At 40.2% G+C, this 18,995-nt stretch overlaps 1 protein-coding gene across 2 annotated transcripts in view; it reads left to right on the forward strand.

The window, feature by feature from the left end:
* Nucleotides 1-18,995, forward strand: part of PIWIL2 (piwi like RNA-mediated gene silencing 2) — a 58,609-nt gene that overhangs the window by 23,309 nt on the left and 16,305 nt on the right. For both annotated transcript variants that reach the window (XM_054578782.1, XM_054578783.1), the window contains exons 13-19: nucleotides 782-922; nucleotides 2,079-2,192; nucleotides 3,403-3,591; nucleotides 5,598-5,699; nucleotides 6,258-6,374; nucleotides 6,917-7,005; nucleotides 7,988-8,093. In XM_054578782.1, coding sequence (XP_054434757.1) covers nucleotides 782-922; nucleotides 2,079-2,192; nucleotides 3,403-3,591; nucleotides 5,598-5,699; nucleotides 6,258-6,374; nucleotides 6,917-7,005; nucleotides 7,988-8,093 — 858 coding nt within the window. The remainder of the gene's footprint in view (nucleotides 1-781; nucleotides 923-2,078; nucleotides 2,193-3,402; nucleotides 3,592-5,597; nucleotides 5,700-6,257; nucleotides 6,375-6,916; nucleotides 7,006-7,987; nucleotides 8,094-18,995) is intronic.

An 18,995-nucleotide genomic window follows, 5' to 3' on the forward strand; every position in this document is an offset into this window, starting at 1 on the left:
AAGGTAAAACTAAAGGAGTTCATCATCACCAAACCATTATTATATGAAATGTTAAAGGGACTTACTTAAGAAAAAGAAGATCAAAACTATGAACATTAAAATGGCAGTAAATCAACAACTATCAACAACTGAATCTGAAAAGCAAACTAAGCAAACAAGTAGAACAGAAACAATCATAGATATGGAGATCATTTGGAGGGTTATCAGCTGTGGGGGCAAGGGAGAGGATAGGGGAAAAGGTGCAGAGATTAAGAAGTACAAATTGGGTCCTGGCTGGTGTGGCTCAGTGGAGTGAGTGCTAGCCTGCGAGCCAGATGGCTGCTGGTTCAATTCTCAGTCAGGGCACGTGCCTGGGTTGTGGGCCGGGTCCCCAGTGCGGGGCATGTGAGAAGCAACCACACATTGATGTTTCTCTCCCTCTCTTTCTTCTTCCCTTACCCTCTCTAAAGATAAATAAATAAAATCTTTTTTTTTTTTAAAGAAGTAGTACAAATTGGTAGCAACAAAATAGACAGGGGGATGTTAAGAACAGTATAGGAAATGGAGTAGCCAAGGAACTTATGTGCATGACCCATGGACATGAACTAAGGTGGGGGGTGCTGGAGGGAATGGGGGTACCACGCTGAGGGGGGCAATGGGGGAAATATTGGGACAACTGTCATAGCATAAGCAATAAAATATATTTAGAAAAAAGAAAATTAAGACTCTTTGGAGTTTATTTAACCTCATACTGAAGAAAGTAATACTTAAAACAAATTATCTTCATTTTAATTGTGTTTAGGATTTGACCCAGCACATCATCCTGAGCCCCAAACAGCACCATAGTGCTTTGAAATGCTTATTACAGAGAATTTCAAAGAATGAGACAGCCAGCAGTGAACTCACACGTTGGGGACTCTATCTGCAGAAGGATGTACATAAGGTAACCCAGAAGATGTGATCGGGTAGGGACCAGCAGTTTCAGAGCTTTGTAAGGCTCGGTGGTAGCTTCCTATCTTATCTTTATTGTGAAGTTCTTCATTATTTTTTGGGGTTTTTTTTTGTTTGTTTGTTTTTTGTTGGTTTTTTTTTTTTTTTTGGTCCTACTCATACTTGAATTTCTTGGACTTAATTTGTCTAGTCTCTCTTACAGATTCTTCCTCTGTACTTCCCAGGGGTCCGAGCTGTTAATTTCCAGTCAGTTAGGTAGCAACTTAAATGTTACCGCATTTTTAGTTTTCCAGCAGTAATTTCCTAAGCATAAGATGAGTCAGATTCTTTACACTTTTGCTAATATGAGCATCGTTATTCACGGTGTTAAATAGACTTTTATAATGTTAAGAAAACCATTAACAATTTTTTGATTATAGATAAAGTATGTTATTTAAAAACAAACAAACAGTGGAAGTCATAGAAAATAAAAATCCTCCATAATTACTTCCCCAGAGATAATCACTGCTGAGTATGGACTTAGTTTTCTATGGTGCATACCTTACCTTGCCTACCTTTCTTTCTTTCTTTTCCTTCCTTCCTTCCTTCCTTCCTTCCTTCCTTTCTCTTTCTTTCTTTTCTTTCTTTCTCTTCCTTCCTTCCCTTTTTTTTTTTTTTGCAAAAACAGTATTATAGTTAGAAAGTGATTTTAAAGATTGCAGAATAGTTCATTATATTGATATATCATCAACCCTAGTTATCTTCCTATTTTGGGATATTTAGGTCTAACTGATTTATTATTCTTTAATTTGTTCTATCATTATGTTTATGCCTTTTCTTTCCAGCTTTTCCTTTGTATAAAGTAGAATAGTAGTTTATGTTCAGCACTATTAACAAATTTTACCTTTAATTTTTTACTTTCAACTTTTCCCTTAAAGTACATTTAGAGATTACAGTCCTGTTCACCTTGAAATTATAGTTGTATTACATGCATTCTTTGCTTCCAAAAAGACAACGTTTTCTAATCCCTTTCTTGGGAGACCACTTTGGAAGTAACAGGATAAGTCTGTGTTGAGGAGCTGAACAGTCCCCAGAGAGAACAGTATCAGTGTTTTTCTAAATAATGTTTGCAGGTGGTTCAGGTCATAGGTACTCTCTTTTCTCTGTAGATTGAAGGACGTATTCTGCCAATGGAAAGAATTAACTTAAGAAATACTTCGTTTATTACATCTCAGGAAGTAAACTGGATTAAGGAAGTAACCAGAGACTTTTCCATCTTGACTGTAAGTGATTTTCAGGGTGGTAGAGAGAGAACCAGTTTTCTAACATGGTGGATATTAGGAAGGAGGAGTGATTTAGTGTCTTCATTTTGAGAGAAATTCCAGCTGAATTCCCATCCTTAATTATCTACTAGACAGGGTCCTTCAAAGAGAATAAGGGGATGAGTTGTTAGAGGTAAGCCCTTTGCTTGACCGTGGACTTAGGAAAAGAAAATAAATTGCTTTGGTAATTTATGTCTTGCCAGCCTACCAGCCACTCTTCCCTTCTCTGCCCCATCTTTCTGCCTGGGGATGCCTGGAGGGTGTTATTATTCACAAAACAAGCAAAATTAAAACTGTTCCCTACCAAGAGAACCAAAGCACAAAATGGTATGTAATTATTTTTAAATGTTTTTGGCTAACCTGGTCTTTATGGCCACACATAAAGTATACATATCTGTTTCTAAACTTTTTATTGAAATATGGTACATTTAAAGAAAAAAAAGTGCAGTTTTAAGTGTAAAGCTTGATGAATTTTCCCAAGTTAAATAGACCTGTGTAATCAACACAAAGGGCTAAGAAACAGAGCTTCACCAGATCCCCAGAGGTCCCATTCCTGCTCCTAGTTACTTACCTCCCCCACCCTTACACACCCTTGGAGTAGCTGCTGCCCTGGCTTCTAGCAGCATATGCTTGTTTCAGCTGGGTTTTTTTTTTTTTCATATTATAAGAGTTTATGTAGAAATTTATAGAGGTAGGAGAAGAGAGCCCGCTGGGCTGTGTAGGCTCAGGAAACACGTTACAGAAGCGAAAGAAGGACCCTTGGCGCTTAGGAGAGGGAGAGGCAAAGGTAACGCGTCTGGGGGAGGAAGCGGGGAGGGGAAAGGCTCAGGCGAGCTCCTGAGAGGGAGAGTGCGTGTTGTTTCAACTGTTTTTGTACTCAAAACCATACAGTAGACATTCTTGAATGTCCAGCTTTATTTCTTCAACCTTATATTAGAGCTTCACTCGTATTGTTAGGTATGGTTGTAGAGCCTTTGTTCTCATTGCTGTATAGTATTCCATGCTCTGATTGACTTATCACACACATATGTGTTAGTAATGGGACGTAGACGAGGCAGAACTCAAGCCAAAAGAGTGAAAAGCAATTTATTTGCTAGTAACATCTCCAGGGTGTGAGTTTGGAGTGTTTAAGTTATGGGAAGTACTAAAAATAGCTCGTGGTTGTTCCTAGGTCCCCATGCATTTCTGGGCACTCTTCTACCCAAAGAGAGCAATGGACCAGGCCCGAGAACTGGTTAACATGCTAGAGAAGATAGCTGGCCCCATTGGCATGCGCATGAGCCCGCCGGCCTGGGTCGAACTAAAGGATGATCGAACGGAGACCTATATCAGAACTATTCAATCCATGCTTAGAGCTGAGGTAATACGTTTAATTTGAGTAGATTTACAGGATGTCTGTTCTAAAATACTTTGAATACTTGATTTTAAATAAACCTTGGTTATCAGTCTGCTGTGATGCTGTTCAGAAACCTGTGTCTTACTCATATTCACAAGAACTACTGACGAAAATAGCCTGTATGCCCTTCAGTTAACGCTGCTGCTTTCGTTCTGTGTTGGCACTCTCATGACAGTGTTCTGTTCATCACGTAGTTGGCTCAGGGAATAGCTGACTTAACTTTAGTTTGTTATCTATATAGAACATGTCGTGCTCACAAAGCAACTTCTTGGGCCAGGTGCCGTCTTACACGACTCAGTACTGAGCTGTTTCAGGTTGGTCTGGCTCTCGATTCAAATTGTTGTAGCGATGAACTTGGCAGGTGGCCCATCAGCTCAGGGCTGATGGCCAATCAGGGTCACTGGAGCTGGGCAGGTCGTAGTCCTCACAGCTCAGTAGTTCAGACCTGCAGCTCCTTCCTGTTTGTACATACAACGGAGGAAGAAGATTAAGGAGGAAACAAAAGCAGAGAAAAGTTTTTGAGAGGAATTAGTCCTAAAATTGAAGATCAGTTCTTGTGGGATCATTACTAGAATTAGATTACCCACCACTCTGGGTGTATCTATCTGTAGCAGCAGGGAAACACTCCTGTTTTCTTTCCCTTTGTCATTTCCCCCCAACTTGCCGTGCCCGCTCTGCTCTGCGTGGCCTGCCCGGTGCCTGGCCGTCGACAGAGTCCGCTCTGCTTCCGAATGAGCAGCCCGGTTCAGCGCATCCACTCCCCTGTCTCACTGCTTCTCGTGTTCTCTTCCTGGGAGTCTGTTGCCGGCAGTTTTCAGGCTGCGTGGATATGAGTTCCATTCCTAATGTTTACCAGGTTTAACTCATCTTGGTATTGCTGTCTCTCTGTCTTCTTTATGGCACTCTGTTTTTTTATTCTCTCTGTTAGAGGTCACAAGCTCAGATGTCAGCTGGAGCCAGATGAGTGACAGGGACGAGTGGAGTGGGCCAGGAGGGGACTGTAGTGAACTAAAAAGACTAAATGCCATGACTGCAGAAAAAAGCCCAGCATTGTCAAATTGATTTTTAATTTGTTTTTTTCCCCAGTAAAAGCCCCAAACCTAGACTTACATTCATGTGCACTCCCTATGTTTAAATGCTAATAATTTCAAAACTTACACATCATTGCAGGGACCAAAAAACCATATCTGTTTGCTGGTCCCAGTGCACAGCCTGTGTTCTACGTGACGTTGGAAGGTCTTTGATGTGATTGCTGGAACGTCCTCTGAGAAGTCTTATCTAACACTGATCTTGATTTCCAATAGAATACTAATGACCGATCATTTATAGCCATTTTTGCCAACTTTATTTCACTGGAGTGCTACTTGTATTTATTCAGACTTTGAAAGATTATTTTTAGTGCTGGATCTCTGAAGCAGCGAGGGATAGAGGGTGCTGATATGGGATGTGCTGCTGGCGATATCATGCTCCCTTTTAACCAGAGAGAGAGAAAGGGCGTTACTTACAGATTTGACAGTAGCTTTATTTTCATCTGCTTTTGGCCCTGAATTGTTTCTTATGGTATTGAATTCCATGTGGCCTCAAAGTTCTGTGATACGAGTATAGTAAGGTGCTTAGTTTACTAAAGAGAGTGGTAAAAACATTGCAGAGGATTGAAAGCAGCATGTAATAAGTAACCCTTGCTTGTTTTCAGGTCTGGCCCCTTTCTAGGTGTCTTAAGCTTCCTAATAAGTAAATGAGATACTCAGCTCTCAGTAATTTCTGGTAACTTATTACATGTCTGTGCAAAGAAGCCCCGGACCCAACATTCAGGTTCAAGGGCCCTTTCCTGTGTTGGGGTGTCCCCCACCTTTGTTTCAGTCCTCTCTCAGCCTTAACGGGGCCTTGGCTTTGCGGGCTCTGAGCCTGCCTCCGGCTGGAGCCCCGTCAGGGGTCCCAAGCCTGACTTACATACACTTTACCTCCTCAAGGGGAAGATACAGATGGTCGTGTGCATCATCACGGGCACGCGTGACGATCTCTATGGGGCCATTAAGAAGCTTTGCTGCGTGCAGGCTCCAGTGCCTTCACAGGTGAGTGGGAGCTGGGCGGGCGGCGCAGTGGAACCCAGCCTCCCTTGGGGCTTGGAAAGCGGGGTACGTGTGTGCAGAAATACTGCAGTAGCAGTTAGAAGGCAGCACGTGTAGACCCTCCTACGAAACCTTCCCCTTATTGGAGTAACCCCGAGAACAGCAGGCGCCGTTCCTAAGTGCCACCTCCCTGCCCCCGAGGGTGCCCCGGCCGCCTCAGAGCATGGGCCTCCAGGGGGTCTCGCCCGACTGGGTCGCAGGGAGCAGGCTTCACTCAAGGACCGGAGGCTGTTTTCCTATGGAGACTGACGAAATTTTTACTCTGCATGAGATCTTTTGAAGGGTTTTGTTTGTTGTTTTTCAATTTCCTTTTGTGTTTGTGCCGTGTGTGTGTGTGCATGTGCCCAGAAACCCCAGGATTAGAACTGTTAATGCAAAGTGTACTAACTGCTGAGCGGAGTGTCTTAAACAAATATAGGATATACAACTTAGAATTGCTTACACTGTCTGAGTGGGTGACGGTGTCTTCTGTCCCCATACCTTTTGGTCCCTTTGTTACAGGTCATCAACGCCCGAACTATTAGTCAGCCCACCAAGCTTCGGAGTGTGGCCCAGAAGATTTTACTTCAGATTAACTGTAAATTGGGTGGTGAGCTCTGGGGAGTGGATATTCCTCTGGTGAGTGATGCTGAGATATGTCTTCATTCAGGTCAGCTCTCCAGAGAATCCCGCCCACCTGTTTTCCTCACAGGGTTAGCCCGACAGTCAGTGCCTAGTAGTCTGAATGGAGTTCACTGCCTGTTTGTGTATCGCCCATGAGCTAAGAAGGGCTTTTGCACTTTTTAAATGGTGAAACAAAAATAAAGCTAATATTTTCTGACAGATGAAAATTACATGAAATTCACTTGCCAGTGTCCTTAAATGCAGTTTTGTGGGAACACGCTGTACACCACTGGGTGCTGCCGTGGCAGCCTGGGCGGCTCCTGCAGAGGCCGCGTGGCTCACGAAGCCCGAGGCGTTCAGTCACTCGGTAGTCCTTTGCAGAAAAAGTGTGCGGATCCCTCATATAAATAGCTGCCTTTGTATTGTGTTTTGAAAATGTTGCATTGATTCCAATCTTTCTCTTCCTTTCCCAGAACTTATTTTCATATGTTGCATTGGGGTTCAGGTAATAATTAAAGATGGGTTTTTTCATTCACTTCTTTTCTTTCCCGACGCAGAAGCAGTTAATGGTGGTCGGGATGGATGTTTACCACGACCCCAGCAGGGGCATGCGCTCCGTGGTCGGCTTCGTGGCGAGCATCAGCCTGTAAGCAGCCTGCGTCGCGCCGCTTTGTTCGGCTCCCTCATCTCGATACTAATCTTACTGTAAATACAGCGAACACTTTTGATTATTTCGTATTAAGGTAAAAGTATACTTCTTTTACCTAATACATGAAAGTATACTCAACTCCGTCCTCCTCTGCCTTCCTACGATACCAGTTTACGGAGTCTATTTACCAAACCGGCCACGTGTGTCAGTTTGTTCGCTGGCTGCTACACAGCCCCCTTCAGAATGGGGACTCTGTCTTGTCGGAGGTGGGTTCACCCCCCCTCCGCCTAGAAATGAAGAGATTTGTTTGTTTATTTGTTCTGACTGTAAAATTAAGGCATGCCCATGCAAAATATCTGCTGAAATTTAAAAGTGAGTTTTCTATGGTTCATTTTCTATTAATCACTACCTAAGGTTTGATGTATATATACTTTCAGATTCTCTTTTGTGCATGTGCTAACACACACAGGTGCTGTATATATATGTATACAAATGGCATAGTATTTTGTATACTCTTCCTCAGCTTGATTTTAGTACTTAAACTATATATTTTGGACATTTTTCCCATATCAGTACAAGTAATTCTCAATTCTCTTTAACTCTTGTATGGAGTTTATTGTATGCCTCAGCACTGTTTACTTAACTAGTCCTCTGTTGGTGGATATCTACATTGTCTAATTTTTTCAGCTGGAAGTAGTTTTGTGGCAAGTATCCACAACTATGCCTATCTTTTTACATTCTGTATGTGGCATGCATATATATATATATATATATATATATATATATATATATATATATATATATAAAAATACCGGTGTGTGTTACATGTGGCTTCACATGTCATCTAAATACATTTGCTACTTGTTGTTGGCCTGGTGCTTAGAGACGCCCATGCGTGTGCCATTCACACTGCAGGCCTTTCCCTGTGGGCGTGTGTTCATGCTTTTCTCTTTCTCTCTCCTTACCGCCTCCATCCCAGCACCCTCACAAAATGGTATTCACGAGTGGTATTCCAGATGCCGCATCAAGAGATTGTGGACAGCCTGAAGCTCTGCCTGGTGGGCTCTTTAAAAAAGTTTTATGAGGTGAGGAGAATGGGAACCCTAAACGCTGAGGGTTTGAAGGACTGCATGAGCATTTCCAGAGGAAGTCTGACTTAGTGGGGGGGGCGGGGGTCCCACCTTGAAGGCATGTCTCTTATGCAAACTGAAGGGTTAGTTGTTGCTGAGCAGGCAGCTTGACAGGGCTGCTTTCTGGCTGCTGCTTGCACAGTGGCCTGCAGAGCTAGAGGCCTCCGCTGGGTTTGGTAAATAGTGATTGCTTCCGAGGTTGTCAGCCTAATGCCTGAAAACTTAGTCCTCAGGCCCTTATCAGGGAGACTGGGGGTAAATTTCAGCAATTAAAGCAGTTTATGAGTTTACTCAGCTTTATAGCTGTCATTAGGCGCTGGCTCTTTTCATTTGGGTTCAAGACAAATGCCTCCCTGTAAATTAGCCATAGAATCCAAAGGAATGCTAACCACAGAGAATTGCTGTCATTAAGCTGATACTGGGTCTGGAAAAATGAACCAGCAGAATACTAGGCTTTGTCTTGGCGAGTACATCAAAGCAAGCACCGGTAGGTAACTTTCATTTCTTAGGGTCAGAGTTAGCCCTTTGCATGGAGATTAACCAGCAAGAAATTTAATAATTTCATGTAATTAAACTCAGTCTCTAGAACTCTTCCTTGTTTCTTTTTAGAGTAACTGTTTCTTATGTCCTTCAAATAGTTTGATACTGTTTCAGGATTCATTGGAGACTATATAGGAAAAAAGTTGAATTTTTGTCTCTAGGGAGGTCCCTGTGATATGTTGCTTTGCTCTCAAGTTCTACCACACCTTCCTTTTTCTTGTCATTACTGCTCTCCTTGGATGTTCTGTCTCCTAGGCCCTTGCTCAAAAGTTACTTCTGTGAAGCCTTTCCCTTTATCACCCCGCCCCTGCCCCAGCTCCAGCCCTTAGCAAGACTTCTATTTTTATATTCTTCTCCCAAGGCCCTTAATTTATAGTCTGTGTTGTGATCAGCACACCCTGCCTTGTATTAAATTCTTGGGTCATTGCATATCTTTCCCTCTGGGTTGTAATTTACTTGAGCACACTTTGGTTATTGATGGCTGTGTAACAAATGACTCTAAAACTTAGTGACATGCAGTGAGCATTTATGGTGTTCATTGTCAGGAAGTTGGACAGGGCACTGCGGGGCCCAGTTCCTCCTCATGTGGTCTTGCCACGTCTGCTCACTTGGGCTCCCTCACAGCGTGGGGTCTGGGTTCAGTGCGTCCGTGTTCCAGGAGACTGAGAGAGCAGGTGCAAGTCATGTTGCCTTCTCTACCTTAGCCTGGAAGGTCATGCAGCATCACCTCCGCTGCATTCTGTTTGTTGACTAATGTCATTATGAATACGCCGCACAACTGGAGGAGCCGGCAAACCTCAGTTTTGCCAGGGAGGGTGAGGGCACAGTTTGCCCCATCAGGCCTTTAGGAATTCTCACGTAAAGATTTAAGAATGCAGTCAAAGTGTACATCTTAGCGATCGTTATGGGTTGAATTATGCCCCTACCCTGAAAAGATGTTGAAGCCCTACCAGTGAATGTAACCTTATTTAGAAATAGGGTTTTTGCGGATGATCCAGTTAAGATGAGGTCATTAGAGTAGCCCCTAATCCAATATGACTGTGTCCTTACGAAAAGAGGAGATGTGGACACACAGACACGCACACACAGAGGAAAAGCAATGTGAAGACACAAGGAGATCACAGAGGAACACCTGAGGCCACCCCAGGAGCTAGGAGAGAGGCATGGAAAAGACTCCCATAGGCCTCAGAAGGAACCAGCCCTGCCAGTACCTTGATTTTGGACGTCTAGGCGTACCATGAAGCAGTACGTTTCTGTTGCGTAAGCCACCTGTTAGTGGTGCTTTGTCACAGGAGCTCTAGAAAGCGAGTCCACCGCCAGCTTTGGCACCTGCGGCTGCAGCCCTGATCCAAGAACCACTACACCAGGCAAGAAAAAGAGTGTTAACACCCCTGTCAGGGAAAACAAAGAAAAGTATTGCTGCACCTGCATCCTCCCCCCGCAGCCCCTTCCCTAGAGCCCGTAGGGAAGGGGGGAACCCGTCTGGCGGGACCTTTCCTTGGCCCCCAACCGTGCTGAGTGGGAGTGCACACTCAGGGACGTGTTAGCCAGCTCTCACACCTTTCTTCATTCCCTCTGTTTGAGACAAGAAGTGCTTCAGTTGCCCATCCTAGTTCTCTGTCAAACTGTTACCTGAGAATGAAAGTGTGGTCTTTGGTCTGAAGAACTGTGGCCTGGCGAGCCGAATTGGTGAAATATCTTCTGTTTTAGTCTTTTTGTAGTATTTTGTGCGGTGGCATCTCCCAGGAGGTATGCAAAGCCCAGTCCAGAATCGGTGTCTGTTTCCCTCAGGGACTGTTTGTAGCCCCCTGGAGCCACCTGCTCAGCCCAGCTTGCCAGCCCTGTGCGGGCTTTCCCTCCGGGATCTGCCCCAGAGCCACCTCCGATCTCTGTTTCTCCCCTGGGCAGACGGAACAGTTCCCATTGGTGTTTTGCACTTCAGAGGGTGCGAGAGAAGTACGTCTAGATTCAGCCCATTTCCTCCTTGCTGCAGCCTCCAGTGTCCGCTCATTTCATGGACCCAGGTGCCGCCTCAAGCACGCACACCGGGGTGGTCACTTGCGGGTTCCAGCCACTTTCTCATCCTGGGAGGGGGCAGTTAGTCCCCATTCACCCCTCCCCCTACTTCCTGGTACTATCTACTCTGCTTTTGGTCTCTATGAATTTGGCAATTTGGGATATATAGAAATAATCATAAATGATATGACCTTTTGTTTTTGGCTGCTTTCATTGAGCAAGTTTTTAAGGTTCATCTAAGTCATAGTATATATTAGTACTTTGTTACTTTTTATAGATGAATAGTATTCCATTGTATGTATATTTCACAATTTGTTTATCTATTCATCATTGATGGATATTTGAACTGTTCCCACCTTTTGATTATTGTGAATAATGCTGCTGTGAAGATGCTTATCTATGTATTTGTTAGATTACCTATTTTCTTTTCTTTTGGTTATACACCTGGGAGTAAAATTGATGGGTCATGTCGTAATTTCTGTGTTTAACTTTTTGAGGAACTGCCAAACTGTTTCCACAGTGGCTGTACCATTTTACATTCCTAACTGCAATGTATAAAAGTTTGAGTTTCTCCACGTGCTCTTTAACAGTTTTTATTTTTCATTTTTTAAAAGATTTTATTTATTTATTTTTAGAGAGGGGAGGGAGGGAGAGAGAGAGAGAGAAATATCAGTGTGTGGTTGCCTCTCAAGCACCCACTACTGGGGACCTGGCCCACAACCCAGGCGTGTGCCCTGCACTGGGACTCGAATAGGCCACCCTTTGGTTCACAGGCTGGCGCTCAATCCACTGAGCTGCACCAGCCAGGGCTATTTTTCATTATTTAATTGAATTCCATTTCCTTAATGACGAGTGATGTTTCTATGTTTATCACCCATTTGTATATCCTCTTTGGAAAAGTCTTTTCAAATGTTTTCCCTACTTTTTAATTGAGGTATTTGTCTTTTGGTTGTTGAGTTAAAAGAGGGTTTTTTAAAAACATATTCTGGATACAGAACCCTTATTTGATATAAGATTTGCAGATATTTTTGCCTTTTCTGTAGGGTGTCTTCACTTTCTCAATAATGTTATTTGATGCACAAAAGTTTCAAATTTTAACAGAGTCCACTTCCTTTTTTTTCTTATTTTGTTCCTATGTCTTTGATGTGAAATCTAAGAATCTGTTTCCCTCGGGGACTGTTTGTAGCCCCCTGGAGCCACCTGCTCAGCCCAGCTTGCCAGCCCTGTGCGGGCTTATCTGTTGCCAAATCTGAGATTTACCCTGTATTTTCTTTCAACCAGTTTCATAGCTGAAGCTCTTATGTTTAGGTCATTGATCCATTTTGAGTTACACTTCATATGGAGTGAGGTAGAGGTCCAACTTGATTCTTTTGTATGTGGTTATCTACTTGTCTCAGAAGCACTTGTTGAAGAGACTGTATTCTTTTTCCGTAATAAAGTATTGGAATTCTTGTTAAAAATGAATTGGCCGTAGGTATTTGGATTTCTTTCTTTTTTTAAATTGACTTCATTGGGGTGACATTAGTTAATAAAATTACTTAGGCTTCAGGATACAATTCTACTATACATCATCTGCATATTGTATTGTGTGTTCACCACCCCAAGACAAGTCTCCTATCACCATTTATCCCTCCCATATGGATTTATTTCTGAACTCTAAATTCTGTTCCATTGGTCTGTATGTCCATCCTTATGTCAATAAAACACAGTTTCAATGACTGTTTCTTTTTAGTTAATTTTGAAATTGGGAAGTGTGAATCTGCCAGTTTTGTTTCTTTTTTGATGTTGTTTTAGCTATTCAGGGCCACTTAGAATTGCATACGAATTTGAGAATAGGCATTTCCATTTTTGCCAAAAAAAAGGGGGGGGGAATTTTCATAAGCTTTGTATCAAATGTGTAAATAGTTTTGCAAATATTGCCATCTTAATAATACTGAGTCTTGCAATATATGGATCTAAGGGGTCTTTTCATTTATTTAGGTCTACTAAAATTTTTCAGCAGTGTTGTATAGTTTTCACGTAAAAGTATTTTACTTCCTTGGTTAAATTTATTTCTATGTATTTTAGTATTTGGGATGCAATTGTAATTATAAATGAAATAGTTTTATTAATTTCACTTTTGAATTTTTAACTGCAGGTGTACAGGAATACAACTTGTTTTAGCCTATTAACCTTTAACCCTGCAAGTTTCTGAATTTATTTATTATCTTTTAAAAAATTCTTTGGGATTTAAAAATTCTTTCAGTTGATACAGTCATATCATCTACATATAGATGTAGATGAACTTTTTTCTTTACAATTCGGATGCCTTTTATTTGTTTTTCTTGCTTAGGTGCTTGGGCTGGTATTTCCAGTACAAGTTTGAAAAGCAGATGTGAAAACAGGCATTCTTGTCTTTTTCCTGATCATAGTGGGACACTTTCAGGTATTTCACCTTTGAGTATGATGTTAACTGTGTGTTTTCCATAAACTTCCTTTATCCTGTTGTTACCTTCTAATTCCTAATTTGATGAGTGTTTTTATGTTAAAAGTGTGTTGGATTTTATCAAATACTTTTTCTGCCTCTTAATTTATAAGTCTCATTCATATTAATACCAACTTAATTTCAGTAGTATATAAAAACTTTGAGCCCTAGCTGGTGTGGCTTAGTGGATTGAATGTCAGCCTGTGAACCAAAGGGTCACTGGTTCAATTCCCAGTGTAGAGCACATGCCTGGGTTGCAGGCCAGGTCCCCAGCAAGGGGCGCATGAGATGTAACCACACATTATTATTTCTCTCCTTCTTCTTCTCCTTCCCTTCCCTTCTCTAAAAATAAATAAATAAAATCGGGGGCGGGGGGGGAGGAACTTTGCCCCTATATAGTTGTGGTCTCTCTCTCTGTTTTTGGTAATTCTGTGTTATGGTTCTCCAGAGAAGCAGAACTAATAGGATATTATGCATGTTTAAAGAGATTTATTTTAAGGACTTGGTTAACATTTATGGAGACTGGAAAGTTAAAAATCTGCAGGATTGGCCAGTAAACTGGATACCCAGAGAAGAGCTGATGTTTCAGATCACGTTTGAGTTTATGTGACTTGGTGTTCCTTAGGCTTCTTGAGTGTTCAGTTAACTTTTTCTTCAGATTTGAAAATTATTAGTCTGCCATTGTGCAAATTTTTCTTTTGCCTTTTCTCTCTCTTCTGCTGAGACTCCTGTTATGTTGGTATGCTTGATGGTGTGTCTCAGGTCTCAGAGGCTGCATTTATTATTATTCCTTCTTCTTTTTTTCTTTCTATTCTCACACTGGATAAACTCAGTTGTCCTAATGGTTCTTTATTATTTCTTCTGCCTGATCAAATTTGCTGTTAAGCTCCTCTAGTAAATTTTTTTTTCATTGCAGTTACACTTTTCAATGCCACAATTTCTGTTTTGTTGTTTCGTATTATTTCTATCTCTTTATGATTGTCTTTCTTTGGCTAGATACTTCTCATACTTTCTTTAAGGTCTTTAGATGTGGTTTTCTTTAGTTCTTTTAACAGTATTTAAGAGTTTATTTAAAGTACTTGTCTAGTAAAACCAACATCTAGGACAGTTTTTATTGTCTACTTTTTTTTAATGTGTATGGACAATACTTTTTTTGTTGGCATGTCTCAGAAATTTTTATTGAAAACTGGATACTTTTAATACAATGTGTCAACTCTGCAAATTATATCTCCACTCACAAGGATTGTTGTTACTTTTGCTTGTTTGATGAGTTTCTTGGCCTGTTTCTGTGATCTCTGTAGTCTGAACTGTGCATAGCCATTAAAATCTCCTCTTATTTAACTTAGTAATCAGCTAGTGACTGCACAAAGAATTCTTTAAGTGCCTGGAACTTGTTCTGCCCCCTCTAGGAACTGGTAGGTTATTTTCACATTAACATTGTAGTGAAGCTGCAGGTATAACAGCTACTTCAGAGAAAGGGGAGTGTACATAGAACAGGTTAAAACACAACAAAATCATTGTTCTTACTGAGATTCAGTCATTTTTACTGTGTAAATGCTCTTCAGATTGTTGCAAGCCTCTGGTTACTATCAGTAGTTATAAAGAAGTTGATTTTGACCAGTTCTGCAGTATACTTACTACTTGGATGGAGGAACATATTTTTGGAGTCCCTTTCACATTCAGGAAGTATTCTCTGAGGAGTGCTTTTAATAATCTTACAGCTTTCTACGTGAACAGTGATTAGAGTCTAGAACCCACTGAGAGTACGTGGCCCTAGAAAACCTCCATAGTTGTGGTTTGGTGTCCCAAAGGGCTGCATTGTAGGTCTAAGGTGATTGAGAGGTATATAAGCCCTTAGAAAAAACTACAGCTCATCTTTGAATTATTTCAGTCCATAAAATCAGATATGATAACCCAAAGTGCTAATGTTCCCAAGTTGTTCATAGTGCTAATACTCCAGACACCAGGAACAAACTTAAACCTTCTCTGTATGAAAAACACCATTCTAGGCCCTACATTATTTCTGTTAACAGTATTATAAATACTGTTTGGCATGCAATATTAAGAAAATATTAAACATACATATATATGTGTACACATGTATATGAGCATATGTATGTAGGTATAGCTATATACCTATATACATACATAAATTTGTATATATACATATAATATTATGTAATACAAAATATAAAATTTAATTGAGGAGTAATGAAGTAAAAAAGAATAAGAAAGCCAAGAAACAAAAAAAACAGAAACCCTAGGGACATATGCTAATTCTGGAAGAGACAGCTGAAATGCTGAAAAGATTTGCAGGATGTTTGAAAGTTTTTAAAGCTCAAAACACTAGGTAGAGACCAGGGCCTCTGAACCAGTGGGGGTCCTGAGCACACTCCCCACTCTTTGGGCTGCGAATCTGAAGATCTAAAAACCAGGAATAAAGAAAAACTATTGGTAGCCCAACTATGAATTATTTCAGTCCCTACGTGTGGATTTAGGTGATCTCTGTTAATTTCACCGCTCACTTGCCAGAAGCAGTTAAACCCTCTGAGGGAAGATTAACATTATCCTGGGCACCAAACTGTTTCTACAAGGCCTAGCAGTCAATAGATAATAACTGATAACACATGGAGAGAAAATGAAGACACTAATACCAAGAAAAACAACAGATAATTGAGCCCGATCCACAGAGGATTCAAATAATTGAATAACACATTTAGGTGCACTCAAATGTGTCTTTAAAAAGACACATTTAAAAATAGGTGCACTTAATATGTTTAAAGAGATAAAAAAGGTAACGTTAAGAATTTTAGCAAAGAATTGGAAACTATACAAAAAGCTATTGGAATTTCTAGAACTGAAAATTATGCTAAACAAATTTAAACATTTAATAGATGGACATACTACATTGCTAGGGCTTCCATACCAGAGACTAGGTGGCTTACACAGCAAATATTTATTTGCTCATAGTTTTGGAGAATGGAAGTCTAAGACCAGGATGCTGGTAGGTTTGGATTCTCCAGCAGCCTTTCTCCTTGTCTTGTAGATAGTCTTCTCTCTCTCTGTTACATGGTCTTCATCTTTTGTGTACCTGTGTCCTACTCTCCTGCTATATTTAATTAGGGCCTGTCCTGATGACCTCATTTAAACTTAGTAACTTTTTTATTTAATATTTAAAAAAATTTTATTCATTTCTATTTAGAGAGAAGGGAAGGGAAGTGGGGAGAGAGGGAGAAAAACATTGATGTGTGAGAGAAACATTGATCAATTGCCCCTCACACATACCCCAGCTGGGGACTGGCCCACATCCCAAGCCTGTGCCGTGACCGGAAATCACGCTGGCGACCTTTTTTTTTTTTTTTGGCTTTGCAGGTTGGCACCCAACCAGCTGAGCCACACAAATCAGAGCTTGATAACTTCTTTAAAGACTTTATCTCCAAGTACAGTCACGTTCAAAGGAACTAGGGGTTAGGACTTCAACATACAGATTTTGGGGAGACACGACTCCATGCATAAAAAAATGGGTAACAGTAGTTTAGACTTAACTGAGGAAATAATGAGCCAAATAAATAATAGATAAGAAAATCAAAATGAAGCACTGAGATACAACAGATTAGAAAATATAACAGGGCAACAGACAGGGGAATGTGAAGTTAAAATATAATATATGCATAATAAACATCCCAAAAGGAGGTTGGAGAGGGTGTAAGGAAGAGGAAACATCAGAAAAGACAATAGTAAAGAGTATTCCAAAAGTGATAGAAGACATCAAGGCACGATACAAAAAACTTAACGAATCCCAAACAGGATGTATTGAAAATAAAAGTAAACTTAAGTACCCTTAGGTAAAACTGGTGAAAGTAAAGACAAATGCATACATATATACACATACACACACACACACACAAATATATATAAAATCAGTCAAAGGAAAATAAAAGGTTTCCATCAAAGGACCAAAAATAGACCAATAGCTAACTTGTCAGTAGAAGCAGTGTAAGCCACAAGATAATAAAATAATTGCTACTTAAGGAAAATAACTGCAAAGATCATTTTACAAGGCCAGCATTATCCTAATTTCAAAACCAGATAAAGACACTTCAAAGAAATAAAATTATAGACCAATAATCCTGATGAACATAGATGTAAAAGTCATCAACAAAATATTTGTAATCTGCCCTGGCTGGTGTGGTTCAGTGGATTGAGTGCCAGCCTACTAATTCTCAGGGTCAGCTGTTCAATTCTCAGTCAAGGCACATGCCTGAGTTGCAGGCCAGGTCCTCAGTAGTGGGCGCATGAGATGCAGCCACACATTGACATCTCTCTCCCTCCCTTACCCTCTCTCTAACAATAAGTAAAATCTTTAAAAGATATTTGTAAACTGAATTCAGCAGTACTTTAAAAAGATTGTACAGCATGATCAAGTGGGATTTATTCCTAGGATGCAAGGTTGGTACAATATCCACAAATTAACAAAATAAAAGAAAAGATAAAAATAATATTACCATATCAATAGATGCATAAAATCATTTGATAAAATCTGGCGCCCATTTATGGTTTTTAAAAAACTCTCAGAAAATTGGGATCAGAGGAAATATACCTCAACATAATAAAGGCTGTACGTGACAAACCCACAACTAACATCATACTCAGCTGGGAAAAACTAAAAGCGTCTCCCTTAATATCAGGAACAACACAGGAATGTCTACTTTCATCATTCTTATTCAGCATAGTACAAGAAGTTCTAGCCTCAGCAGTCAGACAAGAAGAAACAAAAGGCATCCAAATTGGAAAGGAAGAAGTAAAACTGTCATTATTTGAAGGTGACATGATACTGTAGATAGAGAGCCCTAAGGATTCCACCAGAAAACTATTAGAACTGATACATAAATTCAGTAACATAGAATACAAAACAAATATGCAGAAATCATTTGCATTTTTATACAGCAATGATGACCTATCAGAAAGGGAAACTAATAAAGCAATTTCATTTACAATTGCATGAAAATATACCTAGGAGTAAATTTAACTAAGGAGGTAAAAGACCTGTACTCAGAAAATTGTTAAGACACTGAAGAAAGAGATTGAAGAAGATAGAAGTAAATGGTAGCATATACTGTGCTCATGGATAGGAAGAATTAGCACCATTAAAATGTCCATACTACCCAAAGCAATCTATAGATTTACCACAATTCCTATCAAAATAACCAATGGTGTTTTCACAGAACTACAACAAATAATCCAAAAAATTTATGTGGAACTACAAAAGACCCCAAATAGCTAAAGCAATCTTGAGAAAAATGAACAAAGTTAGAGGTGCCATGCTACCTGAAACCAAACTATATTACAAGGCTATAGTAATCAAAACAGCATGGTGCTGGAATTAAAACAGACATGTGGGTCAGTGGGACAGAAATAGCCCAGAAATAAACCCACACCCATATATTCCATTAGTACATGACAAAGGTGGCAAGTACAGTGGGGCAAAGAAGTCTGTTCAATAAATGGTGTTGGGAAAACTGGACAGAGCAATAAATGAAATTAGACCACTTTCTTACACCATATACAAGAATAAACTTAAAATGGATTAAAGACTTAAATGTAGAACTCAAAATGGTAAAACTCAAAACCATAAAACTCCTAGGGGAAAAAACAAGCAGTAAAATCTCTGACATTTCTCTAAGCAATATGTTTTTTGTGATTTATCTCCTTTTTTTGAAATTTGAGTGCTTTTAGTTCCTTGACTTGTTGAATAAAAGGTAAAAGTATGAATTTATATTACACTTTGATATGCTAAAATTTTGTGTTGTAATTTCTAGGGTAGCCTATGTAAGAGT

Source organism: Pteronotus mesoamericanus, unplaced genomic scaffold, assembly GCF_021234165.1.
Source record: "Pteronotus mesoamericanus isolate MK-2021 breed Mesoamerican mustached bat unplaced genomic scaffold, CSHL_Meso_final contig_502, whole genome shotgun sequence".
Lineage (NCBI taxonomy): Eukaryota > Metazoa > Chordata > Mammalia > Chiroptera > Mormoopidae > Pteronotus > Pteronotus mesoamericanus.